At 40.2% G+C, this 20,505-nt stretch overlaps 1 protein-coding gene across 2 annotated transcripts in view; it reads right to left on the reverse strand.

Annotated features, from left to right (window-relative positions):
• LOC139448240 (apicoplast pyruvate carrier 1-like) overlaps positions 1-14,671 on the reverse strand; it is a 29,706-nt gene extending 15,035 nt beyond the window's left edge. Inside the window, exons 1-6 of one of the 2 annotated variants that reach the window (XM_071229761.1) lie at positions 14,556-14,671; positions 6,193-6,382; positions 4,841-4,967; positions 3,695-3,837; positions 3,402-3,522; positions 1,414-1,470 (exon numbers count right to left, since the gene is read on the reverse strand). In XM_071229761.1, coding sequence (XP_071085862.1) covers positions 1,414-1,470; positions 3,402-3,522; positions 3,695-3,837; positions 4,841-4,967; positions 6,193-6,382; positions 14,556-14,643 — 726 coding nt within the window. In that variant the 5' untranslated portion in view covers positions 14,644-14,671. The remainder of the gene's footprint in view (positions 1-1,413; positions 1,471-3,401; positions 3,523-3,694; positions 3,838-4,840; positions 4,968-6,192; positions 6,383-14,555) is intronic. The other variant, XM_071229762.1, reaches the window with a different exon arrangement.
• Positions 14,672-20,505: the final 5,834 nt, after the last annotated feature.

Genomic DNA, 20,505 nt, shown 5'->3' on the forward strand with positions numbered 1-20,505 from the left:
CGCCATCAATCCTGTCAACCATCCTCCATTCATGACATCTATCCTGTCAACCATCCTTCCATGCATGCCATCCCTCCTGTCAACCATCCTTCCATGCATGCCATCCCTTCTGTCAACCATCCTTCCATTCATGACATCTATCCTGTCAACCATCCTTCCATTCATGACATCCATCCTGTCAACCATCCTTCCATGCATGCCATCCATCCTGTCAACCATCCTTCCATTCATGCCATCCCGCCTGTCAACCATCCTTCCATGCATGCCATCCCTCCTGTCAACCATCCTTCCATGCATGCCATCCCTTCTGTCAACCATCCTTCCATTCATGACATCTATCCTGTCAACCATCCTTCCATTCATGACATCCATCCTGTCAACCATCCTTCCATGCATGCCATCCATCCTGTCAACCATCCTTCCATTCATGCCATCCCTTCTGTCAACCATCCTTCCATTCATGCCATCCCTCCTGTCAACCATCCTTCCATGCATGCCATCCATCCTGTCAACCATCCTTCCATTCATGCCATCCCTCCTGTCAACCATCCTTCCATTCATGCCATCCATCCTGTCAACCATCCTTCCATTCATGCCATCCCGCCTGTCAACCATCCTTCCATTCATGCCATCCATCCTGTCAACCATCCTTCCATCCCTCCTGTCAACCATCCTTCCATGCATGCCATCCCTCCTTTCAACCATCCTTCCATTCATGCCATCCATCCTGTCAACCATCCTTCCATTCATGCCATCCATCCTGTCAACCATCCTTCCATGCATGCCATCCCGCCTGTCAACCATCCTTCCATGCATGCCATCCCTCCTGTCAACCATCCTTCCATTCATGCCATCCATCTGTCAACCATCATTCCATGCATGCCATCCCTCCTGTCAACCATCCTTCCATGCATGCCATCCATCCTGTCAACCATCCTTCCATTCATGCCATCCATCCTGTCAACCATCCTTCCATGCATGCCATCCCTCCTGTCAACCATCCTTCCATGCATGCCATCCCTTCACTCAACCATCCTTCCATTCATGACATCTATCCTGTCAACAATCCTTCCATTCATGCCATCCATCCTGTCAACCATCCTTCCGTGCATGCCATCCCTTCTGTCAACCATCCTTCCATTCATGCCATCCCTCCTGTCAACCATCCTTCCATGCATGCCATCCCTCCTGTCAACCATCCTTCCATTCATGCCATCCATCCTGTCAACCATCCATCCATTGATGACCCAATCAATCCTGTCTGTTCATCATCTGCCATCACGGCCACCGCCACACACAAGAGGATGCAACAGAGACCCAGGCAGAAGCTGCTATGATCGATGTTAGAACACGATATCAGGGCATTGTTAGTCAGGTCAGAATATAAGTGAAAAACAAAGCTGGAAATGTTACATCTTCTGGCTCTTCTGATCCATTTCCCTTAGGCTGTGGCACATATGTTGTCCTTACCTATTGGGAAAATTTAAATAGAAAAGTGTGAAACAAAGTTGCAATATGTCAGGCGCAGTCAGCTCAATCATGACGGAAGGCTCTGTAGCTCATCGGGACCTCAACTCACAACCCATCATCTCAAGTTTTTCAAACATTGTATGACAATCATACTGAGTGCATAAGATTGTTGTGGGTTAAAATCCTAGTTCAGCCAGATGACCACCCATGCTGTGTCAGCACTCTTCCTCATGATCACTGACCTCACACAGGGTTTTACCACAGGAAACATATGGCTTCTTTAATATATACACATTTGATGGATGTGATCTCACAATAACTGTGTGTTGTTTTATAATTTGCAAGGATTGCCTCATTTTCATTTCGAAATGTTAGGGGGTCAAACACAGGTTTTAAATTTAAAGAGAACATTTTGCTACACATTTTGAAGGCAGACACTCATTCAGTTCTATCTAGTAACAACACAGACATGCACACCATGCAAGACTTGCTGCTACAGCAGCCTCACAAGTGAGTGGATTACCTCAGCCTGAGCCCCGTCAGCAGAACAGCTTGAAAAGTAAGAGAACCAGGTTAACAGAGGAGCACATGTACCACTAAGCTACTCTCATTCCACAAAACTTCCATCACCTCCTACAATCCTACCTTGGCCATGGTGATGGCTGTATCACCTCCACTGTCCTGGTGAAACCATAGAAGTGTGAATGCTACTTCACCAGCAGACTTCAATGCTGATGACTCAGGTTTATAATAAACTAACAATTCTGTATAGCTGAGGAAGAGTGTGAGTGAGTGAGTTGGGTTTAACGCCGCTTTTAACAGTATTACAGTTATATCACGGCGTGTCAGCTTAATGTGGGAGGAAAGCCCGAAGTGATGCAGGTCTCAGACGTTTACCACTTCGGTGAAACCCACGAGCACGGGTATGGTGCTGACAAACCTAGAAACATAATCGGGGCGAACCGTGATTCGAACCCACAATCATAGGTTTCTGGCGTGCCCAAGGGACGCAACTCTGCACAGCGAATCGCGGGGCCTTAGACGACTGGGCTGAGGATGAGGTGTGATCATGACACTAGAGTTATTTTTCACCCACTGGAAACTTAAATTACGGATTTTCTTCTTCTTCTAAATATTATTATTATTATCATTAAAGTATTCTGCATTCACCTGTTCACACAGACACTTCTCCTAAACTTAAATGGGTTTAAAAAATGGCTCCAAGGGCAAGGTATGACATGGTCCGTATCTGTTCCAGTGAATCTGTATACCGTAATTTATTATAGACATTGTACACGCTTAACTTTCAGAAATTATTATGAATGTTTTCTACAAATGACTTGACATGTTCATTTCAAAAACTTGAACTGCAACAACACTAAATGTATAAACAAGGCTGATTTGAAAGATTTTCAGGAAGTATTTGAACATTAACCAAACTTATTTTCTCAGGAGATGAAGACAGAGGCAGTACAAACATAAGCAAAACTAACATGAGTGTAAATCCTACTGACTTATGAAACTAGTGTGAAACTCCATGTATCTTCCGTGCCCTCACAAAATACATGTATTCTGAAACTCATTTTGTAAAAATCAGCAAGACAGACACACTCATTACATATGTTAAGATCCGGGTAGAGAATAGGTCTCCAGCAACCCATGCTTGCCATCACAGGCGACTATCCATGTTGCAAGAGATGACTAAAGGGATCTGGTGGTCAGGCTCGCTGAGTTAGTTAATGCATGTCATCGTATCCCAATTGCGTGATGTCAATCACTGGATTGTCTGGTCAAGACTTGATTATTTACATACCGCCATCATATATCTGGAATATTGCTAAAGAACAAACGTTGTTAAAGAACAAACAAGCAAACAAACATATGACACTAATACTGATAATATTCTCTCGGGCCACAGAGATGTGTCTCACCTCAACAGGAGGCGGGTCTGAGATGAAGAGGATGCCGATGATCTGCATCACAATATAGCACGCTCCCAGTATCAGGAACATCTTGGGCACTTTGTCCAACACCTCAGGCTGAGTGAAATAACTGTCAAGAAAAAGGAAAAGTGTCAGAGGATGCGCATACCCACATGGCCTGATGTCTTACAGTCGAAGAGTCTGCACAGCCTTGCAAAGCTAATCGTTTTGAGAAATCTGCCCCGGTTCAATTCTTATCCCCCAGGGAGATGAAAGCTTACAAAGGACTAAACTCACAGTACCTTTCTCCACCAACTTCTTCTGCTTGCGGTTTCAAGTTGTTGTGGTTGATGTACGCTGTCTGAACCTGGTCAAAGATGAAGGCGCCGCCCCCGAAGCCGGCCACCACACAGCCACTGACCAGCCCCTTCTTCTGGGGTAACCACTGGAAGCACCAAGGTCAACATACACGTGTGTGTCTAGCAATTGTGAATCCCATGACAAGTATCTGCAGACCATCGTCACAGTGCTGGAATGTTGCTGAGTGTGGTGTTTAACATCAAACAAACATAACATAACTTTTATATACTCGTCAAAATTAAATAGGGATGTTTGTTGTATTTAAAGACAGCTATGTACTTTTAAGAGGTCACACCATTTGCAACAACAATGACAGTAAAGGTGTTGATTATTCCTAATTTATCTATTTTATGAACTTCAATGAACACATACATAGTCCACACTTGTAAACATCGCATACATCAACGGTTTGATGAAAAATCATACCCCCACATTTCCACATCTAGTTCTAGTTTCAAAGGCAAAGGTACATGGGACATATTTCACTTCTAGTAATACATGCATGAAAATCTCCAACAAGCTTGATAACAGTGCAAGGTGTGGGGAACCTACCTCAATGGCACAGACTGTGGGAAGTGTAGGGCACCTAGCTTTTTTGCACAGGCGGGGCGTTGGGGTAGCCTAGAGGTTGAAGTGTTTGCTCGTCACACCGAAGGCCCTAGTTCGATTCCACACATGGGAGCAATGTGTGCAGCCCGCTGTGATATTGCTTGAATATTGCTAAAAGCGGTGTAAAACCATACTCACTGATGGCACAGGCTATGGGTATTGCAGGGGACCTACCTTCATGGCACAGGCTATGGGTATTGCAGGAGACCTACCTTCATGGCACAGGCTATGGGTACTGCAGGGGACCTACCTTCATGGCACAGGCTATGGGTATCGCAGTGGACCTACCTTCATGGCACAGGCTATTGGTATCGCAGGGGACCTACCTTCATGGCACAGGCTATTGGTATCGCAGGGGACATAACCTTCATGGCACAGGCTATGGGTATTGCAGGGGACCTACCTTTATGGCACAGGCTATGGGTATTGCAAGAAACCTACATTCATGGCACAGGCTATGGGTATTGCAGGGGACCTACCTTCATGGCACAGGCTATGGGTATTGCATAAGCTATACCGACGCCCAGTCCAAACATCAGTCCGTAAGTGAAAACAACTGCAATGAAGGAGTGCTGGACTGCTATGAATGTCAACAGGACTCCGGCACTGGAACACCAAAATATATTCTCATAATAACCTCCTGCATTCTTAGGTCATGAGTTTTACATTCACCTTTTCCTTTCATCAAATAATCCCTGACAACATTTATACAAGTTATTTATACAATTTTTTTCACAAAAAAATACAGACTGTCATCATGTTAACACTCAGGATCAGCTAGTAAGGGGTGCTTTTAAAGATTACTTGCTTATAGGTCTAGAACCTGGTCAGGGGAGATCACTAGACAGGAGCTTAATACGGTGAATGTGGTCACCCATAAAAACATGAATACCAGACACAAAGAGTGAGTAAGACAGTGAAGTAAAGTTAACCTTCATGTACTTCTGGTACTGTCCATGTCTAACTATTCTAAACAGATACAAGACAACTTAAAGCATCTTCCTGAGGCAAGGGAATTAACTGACTATAAAAGTCCAGTTTCCACCCTTGCCAAAATAGGCCACCATTGACTATTACGTGTTATGTCCCTTCTATGTCCCACCTATTAATCATTCAGATTCCACTTATTATTATACTTGCATTTGCTTCAAACAAAACAATCTGATCGATAATCAAGACCTATATTGTTAAAAAACTGGTCTTACCTCACAAAGTGCATGAAATTACTTGAGCGCCTTGATTAAAAACATGAAAAGATTTGGAAAACATCTATCTATGCCCAGTTGACGGTACACATGCTTTGCAAATCTTGCAATCAAAGAAACTTGCAACGGCAGCTTACGAACAGGATGTTGATTTTATTACGCAATTTTGATTGGTTGGTTGGTTTGCTGTTTAACACCGTACTCAGCTATATTCCAGCTGTATGACGGCGGTCTGTAAATAAACGAGTCTGGACCAGACAATCCAATGATAAATATCATGAGCATCGATCTACGCAATTGGGATCGATGACATGCATCAACCAAGTCAGTAAGCCTGACCACCCGATCCCGTTAGTTGCCTCATATGACAAGCATATGGTCGCCTTTTACGGGAAGCATGGGTTGCTGAAGACCTATTCTACCCCGGATCTTCACAGGTCCAATTTTGATTGGACTATGCATAAACTAGTTAGTCCAGCCAAACCAGAACTCTGAAATCCCAGCCTAGTTCCACTTTTATAGTCAGTTAATTCCCTTGAGGTGACTATAAAAGTCGGATCTCATAACTTCTGGTAGTGTCCTTGTCTAACCATTCTAAACAGATACAAGACAACAAAAAGTGGCACCTCATTAGCAATGAGCCGAGAAGCGTGGTGAGTCGGGGTCCGATGAATCGGTTGATGACGCCCCCCAGGAACATGGACAGCCCCTGGCCCATGGCTGACATTGAGAAGATCCACACACTCTCGGCATACTGCAGGTCACTTGGGCTGCTGTACTTCCGAATGTAGGACGTCAGGTACGGGTTCAGGTTGCCTACAACAGTCATCACATCACATCAGCCATTCTGTGTAAGAATATACATCCTAAATTACCAACATGTTAACATCTTCTTCGCGATCATCTGTGGGGAGATCAGGGTTAATGAAAGAACATTGTAGTGTATTTACACTTAATTACATATTTACTAATTAAATGGGTACTAATTAAAAAGAATACCACACTCATTCTCGTTCGATACCAATTTTACGAAACCTGCAAACTTTTTATGGCATCTGACCTCTCCTTTTACTGGTCAGATACCACAGAAAGTCCTCTCGTTTCATGAAAATCGTATCTAACAGCGATAGAAACTAACATTTAAGTTCACTGTTCCTTATAATGAAAACGTATAGCAAAAACTTAAAAATGGCAAATTTCTACTAGTCCTTTAATGATACCTAAACTACTGGACAATTTGGCGAGGACTGCAGGACTTGTGCCTATTTCTACCAATGAGAATGAGTGTAGTATTCTCTACTTATTCATTAGATCATGGTGCAATATAGCTTGTTTTCAACACATAGATAGATTACCATCAGTGATTCAAGAAGTCAGCTGCAGTTTCAACTCAACGGCAAAATGACTTTCATACAAATAAATAAATAGCTATATACTTTTTAATTTCAACCAACCTTGTGTGGAAAAGCTGGAATAAATCTATGAAACATGAAATTAAAAAAGTGTGGCCTTACTTTGCAATGGATAGAGTCTGGACATGTCTTCTTGGTGATTTTCATCTATACCATTTCTATGACCAGGTTTTATTTGTCTTACTTGAAAGTTGGGAGTATAATAGAAATCTTTAAATCCCTGTGTGTGTTAACTGGCAGTAACACAGGAGCAGACATTCGGAACAGGGAGGGTGCACAGCTTCTGGGAAAAGGAGGGTGCACTTGACAACGAAAAATACTAGCACATACTTTGAGAAAATAAGTTGTAGGTATATGTGTCTGTTTCATAACAGGTCCACTGTCTGACTGACTCTGAGCTTGTGACATAATATATTAAAGTTCACATTATAGGAAAACTTGCAATGTTTAGGCTCTGTTTGTGAGAGAATTTTAAATGACACCATATGATAAAGAGGTTATCATGCTTTTGAGTATTTTAGGATGATTAATATTCTGTATTAGGATAAACATTATGTATTTAGCTTGTCAAGACTCGTATAATGTAATGTATATTCCTAATACAGGATATTTACCATCCCAAAACTCACAAGCAATATGACCACTTTTTCATTTGACTGTTGGATCTTAAATAATTATATAAATTATAATGGAAGCATTAAAGCTTATCAAAAAGCATTCATGTACAAATATTAAATGGTGTGTAGATGAATTTCCAATGACAAAGGGCAGCCACTGTGATATCAGCTGCTCACATCTGCCTATTTGTTATTGGATCTATTTGAAAAGTAATTGGCAATAAACATCCACCAACCAGCCATACAATCCTAATACACATCATATTTTTCAAAAGCCTGCAAATATGTTGGAGAACGTATGCTTGTGTTGTACATGTACTGATAGATGTTGGAGAACGTATGCTTGTGTTGTACATGAACTGTTAGATGTTGGAGAACGTATGCTTGTGTTGTACATGTACTGTTAGATGTTGGAGAACGTATGCTTGTGTTGTACATGTACTGTTAGATGTTGGAGAACGTATGCTTGTGTTGTACATGAACTGTTAGATGTTGGAGAACGTATGCTTGTGTTGTACATGAACTGTTAGATGTTGGAGAACGTATGCTTGTGTTGTACATGTACTGTTAGATGTTGGAGAACGTATGCTTGTGTTGTACATGTACTGTTAGATGTTGGAGAACGTATGCTTGTGTTGTACATGAACTGTTAGATGTTGGAGAACGTATGCTTGTGTTGTACATGTACTGTTAGATGTTGGAGAACGTATGCTTGTGTTGTACATATACTGTTAGATGTTGGAGAACGTATGCTTGTGTTGTACATGTACTGTTAGATGTTGGAGAATGTATGCTTGCGTTATACATGTACTGTTAGATGTTGGAGAACTAAGCTTGTGTTGTACATGTTCTGTTAGATGTTGGAAAACGTATGCTTGTGTTGTACATGAACTGTTAGATGTTGGAAAACGTATGCTTGTGTTGTACATGTACTGTTAGATGTTGGAGAACATATGCTTGTGTTGTACATGAACTGTTAGACTAACATTGAATATATCTTACAGAAACAGTCGTTAAATTATCTTAATGAAAATATAATAAGAAGGAGCCAAGGGACTCTCTTCATTTTTACTTTTAGATTCTAGACTTGCCAAACATTACAGACTTGCATGGGCTGTATTGGATACATTCGTTTCAGGGACTGTATGACGGACTAATGTTCTGTCAGTCTTTGCCATAAACTTTTGAGTCTACTTGACACCGGACATCATTTTCAGTAGATATTAGTGTTAATGCTTGGACTTTATTGTAAAGCTTACAAGGCCACAATACGTCTTACTAGACTCAGGCTAGGGACTAGTGGTTAAATTCATGAACTGTGTACTCCTTACACAAAAATAAGCAACACAAATGTGGAGATAACCTATGTATTTATGAATACAAGATGCACCTCTGAAAGTACGCTCAAACCACACTGTGCATGTAGTTTCCAAAGACAGCTGTTCTGGGGCATCTTCACGAGGCGAGAGAGTTAACTGACTTTAAAAGTCCAGTTTCCACCCTTCCCGAACTAGGCTGGAATTACTGGGCTCGATCGTAGCGCCACCAGTGGCTATTACCAGTTATGGCCCTTCTAAACCTCTCCTATGGACCAATCAGATTTCCCCTCTCATATCAATTGTGTTTGCTTCACACAAAATGGTGGCACCCAGTCAGGACGATCTGATCAATAATTTACGATTTTGATTGGACTATGCATAGACCCGTTAGCCAAGCCAAAATGTAACTCCATAATACCAGCCTAGTTCGGCAAGGGTGGAAACTGGACTTTTAAAGTCAGTTAACTCTCTTGCCTCTTACAACAGATTAAATTAGGCGTAATCTACCAGGTAATACATTTCTGAAATTTAAGACATATTCACAGAATACAAATGATATGTTTTCTCATTAACATTGGTTCATAATTCCAGATGGTATGTTTACTGAGCCCCAGAAGAGTGTGAGCATCTCATTCTCTTCCTGAAATTCAATTTGAACATAACTTTCGACATCCAGTTTGTCAATGAGGGTGGAGAAGAATTCATTTCGATCATTTATAAAATATCCACAGTGTAGAAGTACATGTCTGTCATTATCACAGGCATGTCTGCCACATTTAGAACATTCCCGTGATGTAATGGGTCGGGAAGCTATCTTAAGGGAATATTGGATACAATACCTAAGATAAGGATAAGTTAGTGCTAGTTTCCATACTACATGTAGTTTAAGTTCAGAGTGAACGGACCTGTATCAGACCTGATCCTCTCTCAATGACAGTCTGAGTTTCCACCTATCTTCTTCATATGAGGAACAGTGGGAGTTCCCCAATGCATTCCGTAATTCATTTCAACTACTGCATGCATACAACACATTGCCCTGCTAAACAGAAGCATTTTAGAGAACTACTAAAACAACAGTAACGAAGATGGGTTTTAGCGAATCATTAGTTGGATATTGAAATTATTAACGCCAGGCCTCGATTAAACGCCAGGGGTACAGATAGTCTGAAAGAAATATACGCCAGGGCATTTAATCCAGGAAATATGGTAAGCAATTATAATTTTAATTCCTCAAACTATTGAGGAGCTGTAGTTTCCTGTGTGGTATTTGTTTTTCATGAACAGTAAAAAATATATAATAGAGTTGGCAAACTCTATTTAAAAATAATTTGAGGAGTTATTACACAGGCCTACATAATACTTCCAATATCCCTACTGGAAATACAGACACGTGCTGATACTGATGGGGAACACCGAAGTCCTGGAGCTCACAACATCTGCTCCCTCACATCACGGACGTCACACACATATATATATCTATACATCAAGCAGCAGCTAACAAAATGTCACGTGTACCAGATAATTCATCACAACATTGTGCAGCTGCAGATTTGCACATTACAAAAATGTCATCCGTTAAGTACAGAGTCAGCAGATGAGATATACAATACATTACTTTATGAATATTATCTAATGAATGTATGATAGTTTGTTTATCATATCATTAAAAGCATCGACTACCAGAGCTCCAGATAAGCTTTTGGTGTTGTGCGTATTTTACCCATGCATTTTAAAATCATTGGGTATCAGTAATTCTACCTGCGTATTAAAATTTCTGTTACCCACTAGTTTTTACACATGTGGGTATTTAAGTTAAATATTTAAAAAAACTATTCATCTAGTCCCTGCAAACTGGTGTCGTGTGGGTTCGAGAGCTTTATAGGACTCGAAAATACCACGATACTTCCACAAGAAAGTGTGATGGCAAATGATCATGATGTAACTGTCATCGTTGAGTTTGGCAAGGTTGACGGAATGCCCCTTTATAATTTCAAAATAAGTTGCTGATTTGCTAATCGAATACGCAGGGTTACTTCACAATATTTTGATGATATGCACAAGTTTTATTTTTGTAGCGTATCTGTAATGTTCGTTGCGTATTTGATACGCTTGGATTATATTTTACTGTGTATTTCTGCATTTCTGATGCGTATTTCACGCAGATACTCAGCTTATCTGGAGCTCTGTACTACCTACATATGCATCACCATACATGTACCAATCTCCTACTTCAAACAACTTCTTATGAAATGTAGGCTATTTGATTACATTTGTCTGAAAAAAAACATATATTTATTTATTATGCCTCAAAGTGAGATTGACCAATCAGAGAGCAGAACTACTAACCCCAAATGAGCCTGTATACCGTCAGTAAAAATCCAAGATGGTTGTTACTGACCTGATATGAGACCGTATACCGTGAGTAACAGCCATCTTGGATGTTCCAACACCATTCTCACATATTTCACTTGAAAATTCTAGTACAGAAATTTGTTATTAAACAAATTTCATTGCCATTAATTGTGATGTACAAGGCCATTAATTCTAAAGAAACCATGTTTGTGACTTTATTAAAAAATAAGTTGTGATAAAAGCTCACAATGGAGGACACAGTTTTACAAATAGTAACGTCATAGAAAATAATATAGGACGAAACAAGAGAAGTGACGCCATGACGTCACATAGCAAAAGAATAGATAGCAGCCTGTCATTAGGGGAAAGCAGACTGCTATCAAGTTACAGTGGCTCGTAGATTTCTGATAACATACAGGTATTTTTATAATTCTATCTATTTTAGTTATAATAAACATTCACATTTCGTGCATCATGTGTTTAATTGTTAACGTTTGTGTTTACATGAAAGCTTTGTATTGGAAACATATGTACTGGTCCTGTCACATAAATTTTCATATTATTAGGTTTTAAAGGGCACTAATCTCTGGCTTTTTCTCAGCTGTCTGAAACTGGCTGCTAAGACTCACTAGCCGCCGAGAGTCGATTTGCTCGCTAACTCAACTGAGCGTGACTGTAAGAGACTGGGCTACTGTCTACAAGGACAGCTAAATATACTTGGAGGCAATATAATTTTTACTCATTTTTGAACACTGATTGGTTACCCGTGATCTGTGAAGATTTTGACAAAGGGAGCACCCTAATTAATTTCTTCAGCCTAAACAATCTGACAAAAAGAATGGTGGAAGCTCATTGGATGTTGATATGTGGAAATACCCCTGATTGTTATAGTTTAATAATAATAAAAAATATCCATGCAGTGAAAGCTTTTTCAGATTACATGGATAATATGATTACTACTCCATTGTTGTCATTCGTATTTTCTGGTATAACCCTACACTTGTGTATTTGTCGTCATTCACTTGATGCTCAGATAATGAATCTATTACAGGTATAATTAGTGGTAGCACCACTCAGGTAACCTGATAAAGGTTCCCATTCAGCAGTTGTTGTGTCTGGGGTAATTATTCAATTGAAGTCCAGGTTTAAAGTGAGGTGAAATGTGTGTTATGTTATATGCACATGGCAGCCCAGCAAGAGATGAATGATCAGTTGATTTACCTTTTGTAAATCAATGGATAATTCCTAGCAATCAAAGGATCAACCGAAAAAACATTGATTGATTAATCACTGTTATCTTGCACAGTGGATATGTCAAAAGTATTTGTTTATATGTAAAGGTTTACTATAGCAAAGGGAATACACTCATATCATGGCGTGAAGTGCCGAAGTAAAAACAACACACTTTGGATTACCGTATTTGACGTAATAAGCGCCCAGGGCGCTCTAAAAATTAGAAATAGGGGGCACTTATTAGAATATTATTTTGGTGGAAAAAACAGAGTTGAAAGATAAATTTTGTGGTTTATGCTGACGGCCTGATTGTTTATATACGACAGATAAATTTTTCAAGAATTTAATTGCCCATAATTAAGAGTGCACTTAACACACGAGTGCGTATTATACACGAATTAAATAGGTCTTGTGCACATTGATCAATCAGAAGAGGTGCTAATTGGGATTGTTCTCTTGCCAATATATTAGCAAATATCGCTGTGGGCGCTAATTAGAGCGGCGTGCTTATTACGTTGAATACGGTAACCGATAATACGTTGATTGATTGCTCATTGTTATCTAACTCAATGGATTTTTTAAAGAACAGTGGACATTATGAAAATAGTTGTCACATGGGCTTTCTCAGCCGACTTTTGAGATTTGACACCTATGTGAAACACCTGAAACAAACTCCGTGATCAGTTGAGGAACGAACACGGGTTGTAATATCCCGAATGATGTTACAGAGACATGTGACATCGAATAAATTTCATTTTACAGCTGCAGATGTGTGGGATACTGTTCCTTTAAGTGGATATTCACGGATACATTTCTCAAAAAAGGAAGCTGCCTAAAATTATACACATTACTTTGGTAGGTTGTAATTATGATATTTGCACTTTGCTTTCATTCATTTGCTGTAGCATTGAACAGAATTATTCTTGTTCCTCGACATCTTCGTTGGGAAGTTCTTGGATGCGCGTTTTCACAAGTCTTTGCCTTTGTGAGTGTGTTTAAAATGTGATTCACTCAGGCAATGGACATATTTTTCAGTCAATTTGTAAAATATATGAATATTTTGGTGTTTAATATATTTCCTAATGCTCAGGTGAAATATTTATTTTGTGTTGCAAGTCAAAATAGTGTAAACGAAAATCGCACAATTACCAAGCAAGTGACTTATCAAAACTTTGTCACCATTACCGATACTACCCACAAAGATACCTACACTTCCTTATTATTTCCAAAACTGTTTTTCATTTTGTTGATCAATGTTACCATACGCCCTTATACTATCAAAAAGTGACAAATGCGCTTACAAATTGTGCAGCACAGGTCGTGACCTAGTCTAGATATCTGCTAGACCTATGTCATCTGGGTACTCACGGGAAAAAAACAATAACAAAGGCAACAACCAGTCCCGGGGAATTGCTCAGATCAGTGCCCCTTTAACTGATAGGTTTATTAGTCACACTGTTATGAATGTGTCTGTGATATTCTGTAAGTACCAATTTGCACAATATCTATCTTTCTGCATCTATTTTTTCATGAGTTTATAAGCCCAGTGATACCCCTTTTCTTGGTGTGTTAATGACAGTCTGGAACTTTGGGCAAATGAAACTTTTTATTTAATATTCAGTGAATATATTTTTATTACTTTTCTTGATTCAAAACACATGTGAATGTATTATTTCAGTCGCATAATAATACTAGTCTTGATACAAAACATAGTTGTGCAACTTATTCCTCGGAAGAAAAACACCGTTGTCGATTTAGGCCTCATCAATAAGGGAAAAGTTTGATATTTCCAGATAAGAAAACCCTGACCTTGGCCTATCTGTTTAATATCATAGTATTTATTGCTCCACATCTGCCTGCCGACCGCGTTAAGACATGGAATACTTCTGTCGATGTAAACATATGTTTAGAAAAGAAATTGCTGTTATGTCCGCTACTCTGGTGCGGTATGAAGTCACGCAACATGTTTTTCACCTCACCAGTGACAGACACACTTAGTCTAGATATTTTAACGACAATTACCGGAGCATATTAAACATGCTATAAATAATCTTACCAAACGTATACACTGTGCCGAGAGTTAGATGCACGAGCACCCCGCCCACAATCACAAGATATCCACGCCACCTGTCAGGTATCGCCATTCTTCGCGACTGTCAACAAACTAATGACTGATCCCTGCAGGGAGGAATCATTGTAGGAAACTGTCGCCTGTCTGTCACATGGTTTTATTTTGATTCACGTGACCGCCCGGAAACGCCCAGTCATGATGGAGGTGCATGAATCTGATAACAAAAGATAAACACATGTCAACATGCGTCTTATGATGACCTATTTCCACTCAAATATCAGAACACAGCGAAAAAGCCCGTGAATGTTATTTTGTTAAATGTGATGTGATAAAATATTTGATTCTATCGACAATAATATTATAATTTCAGAGTGACTGAAAAGTACACTCAGTAAAATACGTTTATGACGAACACGCTTGTAACGAGCTGACGGATATTACGAACTTAATTTTTAGTCCCGGTCATTTAAAAAAATGCTGTATAGATCGATTTTGTATATAACGAACTACGGTTATAACGAATTAAAATTAGGGATATACTTCATACTAGCTACACGCATGTACGACATTCGCTGAAATCTGATCTGTTTCGTGTCAATCATACTCACAGCCATGCGATTGTGGTTGAGAAAGTGACAATGCTTTGAATTATCTTTTGTTGAATGTGCGGAAGGTAGGTAGGTCTATACCAAATTCCGTTTTCATTTTCAAAAAGTGGTGTAAAAAATGGTTCGGAAAATATAGAGGAAGTTTTTTTTAGAGCAGTGAATTGTATATGTTTTGTTTGTTAACCACGTGTATTTATTAAGACACGTCTTATTTTAAAAAAGGCATATATAGATATTTAATATTATTGCAAGCGAAAGATATTCCATTATTTTCATGATATAAACGATTGTATTAACAAAATATATTTTTTCACATGTTATGTTACATTTACAAATGCATTTTCTATTTTATATGTTTATGATGATAATTATATATTGGTATGATGTATTTCTAGAGAGTTAACAAGATGTGCGTTTCCCCAATCCAGACTGACGTGTCAATAAAATGTTCAAATCAATAAGCTCTATGTTTAGTGATCTAGACAAGCTATCATATATATATATATATATATATATATATATATATATATATATATATATATATGACGACACGTAACTATATGTTACTACTTCATGTCCGTTATTCAGTTATGGCCTGATGAGACGCGTACGTGGTACGAGTTCAAAGCTCCAGCCAATAATGAGCACCGGTCCAAACCTTCGGGAACGACGACGCGCAGTCAATCAAATCTGCGACCCTGACCAACGGTTCCATTAAATCCTCTCTAATGTAAGAGGTTGCTGCATGAAGACTTAATTCTAACTGGAATTACCACGATCAGTGTCTTATTTAAAAATAATATTAATGAGACGTTCAGCAATAACCAAGGTTGGCAAGGATTGGAATAAGCGGACTTTACAGGTACATATACCAGGTACATATAAGACCCGTGAAGATCCGGGGTACAATAGGTCTTCAGCAACCCATGCTTGCCGTAAGAGGTGACTATGCTTGTCGTAAGAGGCGACTAACGGGATCGGGTGGTCAGGCTCGCTGACTTTGTTGATGCATGTCATCGTATCCCATTTGCGTGATGTCAATCACTGGACTGTCTGATCCAGACTCGATTATTTACAGGCCGCCGTCACATAGCTGGAATATTGCTGAGTGCGGCGTTAAACAACAAACAAAACAAACAGGTACATATACAACGTTCTCTTCGTCAAATAATTATGTTAGAAACACGACTGTGAGCCAGTAGAGAACTATAGACTGTGAGCCAGTAGAGAACTAGACTGTGAGCCAGTAGAGAACTAGACTGTGAGCCAGTAGAGAACTAGACTGTGAGCCGGTAGAGAACTAGACTGTGAGCCGGAGGAGAACTATAAACTGTGAGCCGGTAGAGAACTAGACTGTGAGCCAGTAGAGAACTAGACTGTGAGCCGGTAGAGAACTAAACTGTGAGCCGGTAGAGAACTAGACTGTGAGCCGGTAGAGAACTAGACTGTGAGCCGGTAGAGAACTATAAACTGTGAGCCGGTAGAGAACTAGACTGTGAGCCGGTAGAGAACTAGACTGTGAGCCGGTAGAGAACTAGACTGTGAGCCGGTAGAGAACTATAAACTGTGAGCTGGTAGAGAACTAGACTGTGAGCCGGTAGAGAACTAAACTGTGAGCCGGTAGAGAACTATAAACTGTGAGCCGGTAGAGAACTAGACTGTGAGCCGGTAGAGAACTATAGACTGTGAGCCGGTAGAAAACTAGACTGTGAGCCGGGAGAGAACTAGACTGTGAGCCAGTAGAGAACTAGACTGTGAGGCGGTAGAGAACTAAACTGTGAGCCGGTAGAGAACTAGACTGTGAGCCGGTAGAGAACTAGACTGTGAGCCGGTAGAGAACTAAGCTGTGAGCCAGTAGAGAACTAGACTGTGAGCCGGTAGAGAACTAGACTGTGAGCCGGTAGAGAACTAAGCTGTGAGCCGGTAGAGAACTATAAACTGTGAGGCGGTAGAGAACTAGACTGTGAGCCGGTAGAGAACTAGTGTGTGATTTTTTTAGAATATGAACCAAATGTAGATCTGGACCTTCACGTTCAACACAGAGAGGCGCCTGACCGTGACAAGGCACGAGGCCGGACAGAGTTGAAGCTGTGTCATCCGCAGCATTGTATTGGCGGGAATAAAGTACTTTAGTGAGCGATCCATTTACAACAGAGAAATGTGCTTTCGAATAGTTGGATGCAGTATCCCCTGACTTGCTATTTATACTGAAAACTGTAAAAAAGTTGAAGTACACATGTGTGTGATGTTTATACTGTAAAATAGAATTATTTCGAATTGCATTCGCGTCGAAAACTGGTTTTCAGATCATAACCGGACACTCTTTTATGTCGATGAGTGAAACTTATCGAAGGGTGTCAAGATTGGGACGGCCCCTGCTACACCAAACATGTGTCTAGAATGTAAACATGTACAAGACATGTTTAGATCGAGACGACTAGTCCTTGCTTTAGCCCCGAGCACCGGGCCGGGTAACAACAGATACCATATTTTAATGTCCTGGTATGATGGAGGCGGGGATCGAACCCCCGTCTTTCTGCTCTTCAACTAGACCACGGAGGGGGTCCTTTTATAAATTTCCCACCAGCAATGACGGTATACACATCAAGGTTTCAGGAGGGTATACGCGTTTTTCCCCACATTTAGACCACAAACACGTTTAGCTGTTAAACAACAACCATGTCAAAATTATGGGAGAAAGGAACGTGTTTAAGTTTCTTCTTAGGATCTAAACACATGATTTATGATGTATAGTATAGCCCTGTAAGTCGATTAGTGATGACAGACCAGGGTTGACACCTAATCAAGGTACTGCATGGTGGCCCATTGGTCGAAGGATCCGCAAAGTTGCGTCCCTTGGACGTGTCAGGATCCGCTTAATTGTCTCGTTCGAATCTCAGCTTCGCTGTGATTAGGATGATACACAACAACTCTGTGTACAAATTAATTCAAATCCTAATATCGTCGAACATAACTAGACTATTTTTATCATTTGTCTTGCAAAGGGTCAAAGCAGATATCCCACACTTACCAACCGTGGCAAAGACTTGAGCATAAAAGTTTACATTTAAAAAAAATAAAAATAATAAAATAAAAGGTCAGTTTAAGACTTAAACAAAAAGAAGTATAATGTCAACATAAGACTTTAAAAAAAGGAAGTATAACGTCAGCTTAAGACTTTAAAAAGAAGTCTAATGTCAGCTTAAGAATTTTAAAAAAGGAAATACAATGTCAGCTAAAGACTTTTAGAATAAAATAGAATTGGCAGCTTAAGACTGTAAAAAGAAGGCTGATGACAGATTTAAAAAAAAGAAGAGTCTAATGTCAGCTTAAGACGTTAAAAAATATATAATGTCAGCTTAAAACTTTAAAAAAGGAGTATAATGTCAGCTTAAGACTGTAAAATAATAGACACATCCCGAGTCGCTCATCGTCCCGAGGCAAGGGAGTTAACTGTGGAAACTGGACTTAAATTTACAGTCAGTTAGCTCCCTTGCCCCGGGAAGATGGGAGTCGCTCGCCAAGCCCCTAGACAATCCATGTTTGTGCTACACGTGACCTCATAGCTACATATTGGTCAAATATTGGTAAATGTTTTGAAAGCGTTGTGACATTTGAATATGTCTTGATGCATTTTGTTCCACCACGTCCTCATTATTCTGCCAAATGCATATTTTACATGTGTTAAATGTATTAATTTTCGGTCTAATTTTCGTAACCACTGCTCCCGCGAGTCCAACTTTGCAGTAAGGACAAACCTTTGTTGATATGCCAGTACTCTTCGCCTCTTGTCCAGTTAGTCCCGTAATTGCACGTCAATTTAAAGATAATCTGTCTTTGACATAACACATGTTATATTTGGGATTACATTATCTTAGTAAGGTTCAAATTCTTGCACCATTCGGGATTCGAACCCACACTCACAGGGTAGGGCACCTAACAGCAAGAATACAAAGTCAGCGATGTAACCCACTTAGCCACCGAGGGTAACACACTGTGTTAAACCGGGGGCACGGGTGGCCCAGTCGTCTAAGGCGCAGCGATTCGCTATGCAGAGTTGCGTCCCTTGGTCACGCCAGAACCCTATGATTGTGGGTTCGAATCCCGGTTCGCCCCAGTTTCTAGGTTTGTCAGCACCATACCCGTGCTCGTTGGTTTCACCGAAGTGGTAAACGTCTGAGACCTGCATCACTTCGGGCTTTCCTCCCACATTAAGCTGACACGCCGTGATATAACTGGAATACTGTTAAAAGCGGCGTAAAACCCAACTCACTCACTCACTGTGTTAAACCTATTGCAACTGACCTGCATGGCATACTGATTGATTGTCATGCGCTTAACATCATATTCATGGTGAGATGCTATTGTTCCGATGATGACTTTACATGAATTTACTCGACATGAAGAACAAAGGCACATTCAGAGGTTATGGCAGCACTCAGTTCTGTGAAGTGATCTGACGTTGGAACTCGCGTGGTTAGCATACTTAACAACAAAATTATTGTTTTCATGTTTTATTTTTTGATGCGGGAATTACGTTACTTTTTGGGGCGGTCGGGTAGCCTAGTGGTTAAAGCGTTCGCTCGTCACACCGAAGATCCGGGTTCGATGCCCGACATGGGTACAATGTGTGAAGCCCATTGCTGGTGTCCTCCGCCGTTATATTGCTGGAATATTGCTAAAAGCGGCGTAAAACTATACTCATTCATTTTACCTTTCACGTATTAAGCACATTTTGCCTGGATTTTAACAAACTCTCTCTTGTCTACCAGTATCTTCATAACACAAATCTACCAGAAATATCCGACCAAATAACCAACTTCTCCTGTCTGTACCAAAATACAGACTTAAGTCCTTCAGTGCTGAATCCTTCTCTCATGCCGGTGCCTCTCTATAGATCTCCCCCCCCCCCCCCCCCTTCACCCTCGAAAGTTCTCTTTGTTTCACTGTGTGTATGTCTGGACTCAAAACTACCTTTTTGAACGCTACAACTGAATGTGTATATTTTTGATCTTACCGTCCCCTCTCTGTTGTACATACATCTATGTACAGATGTGGTGTTTGCGAATTGAGCGTGTCCCTTTGTGTTGTGGAATTTTGCCCTGTAGAAATAACCTTATTATTTTTATGTCCCCTTTAGACCAGGCCGTTTGCTTAATCGGGTATGTTAGTGTTGGTAAATGTCATTGCTATCCAAGATGAAGAAGGGTCAATCCTGATTTTCTGTATTGAATGTTTTATGTAGATCATTACATGTATCTGTTTTACGAACATGTGTATAAGCGGTCTCGTAGGCAGCACAAGTGAGTGAGTGAGGATGATACATG

This window comes from Haliotis cracherodii, unplaced genomic scaffold (assembly GCF_022045235.1).
Source record: "Haliotis cracherodii isolate W230 unplaced genomic scaffold, xgHalCrac1.p SCAF_7, whole genome shotgun sequence".
NCBI lineage: Eukaryota > Metazoa > Mollusca > Gastropoda > Lepetellida > Haliotidae > Haliotis > Haliotis cracherodii.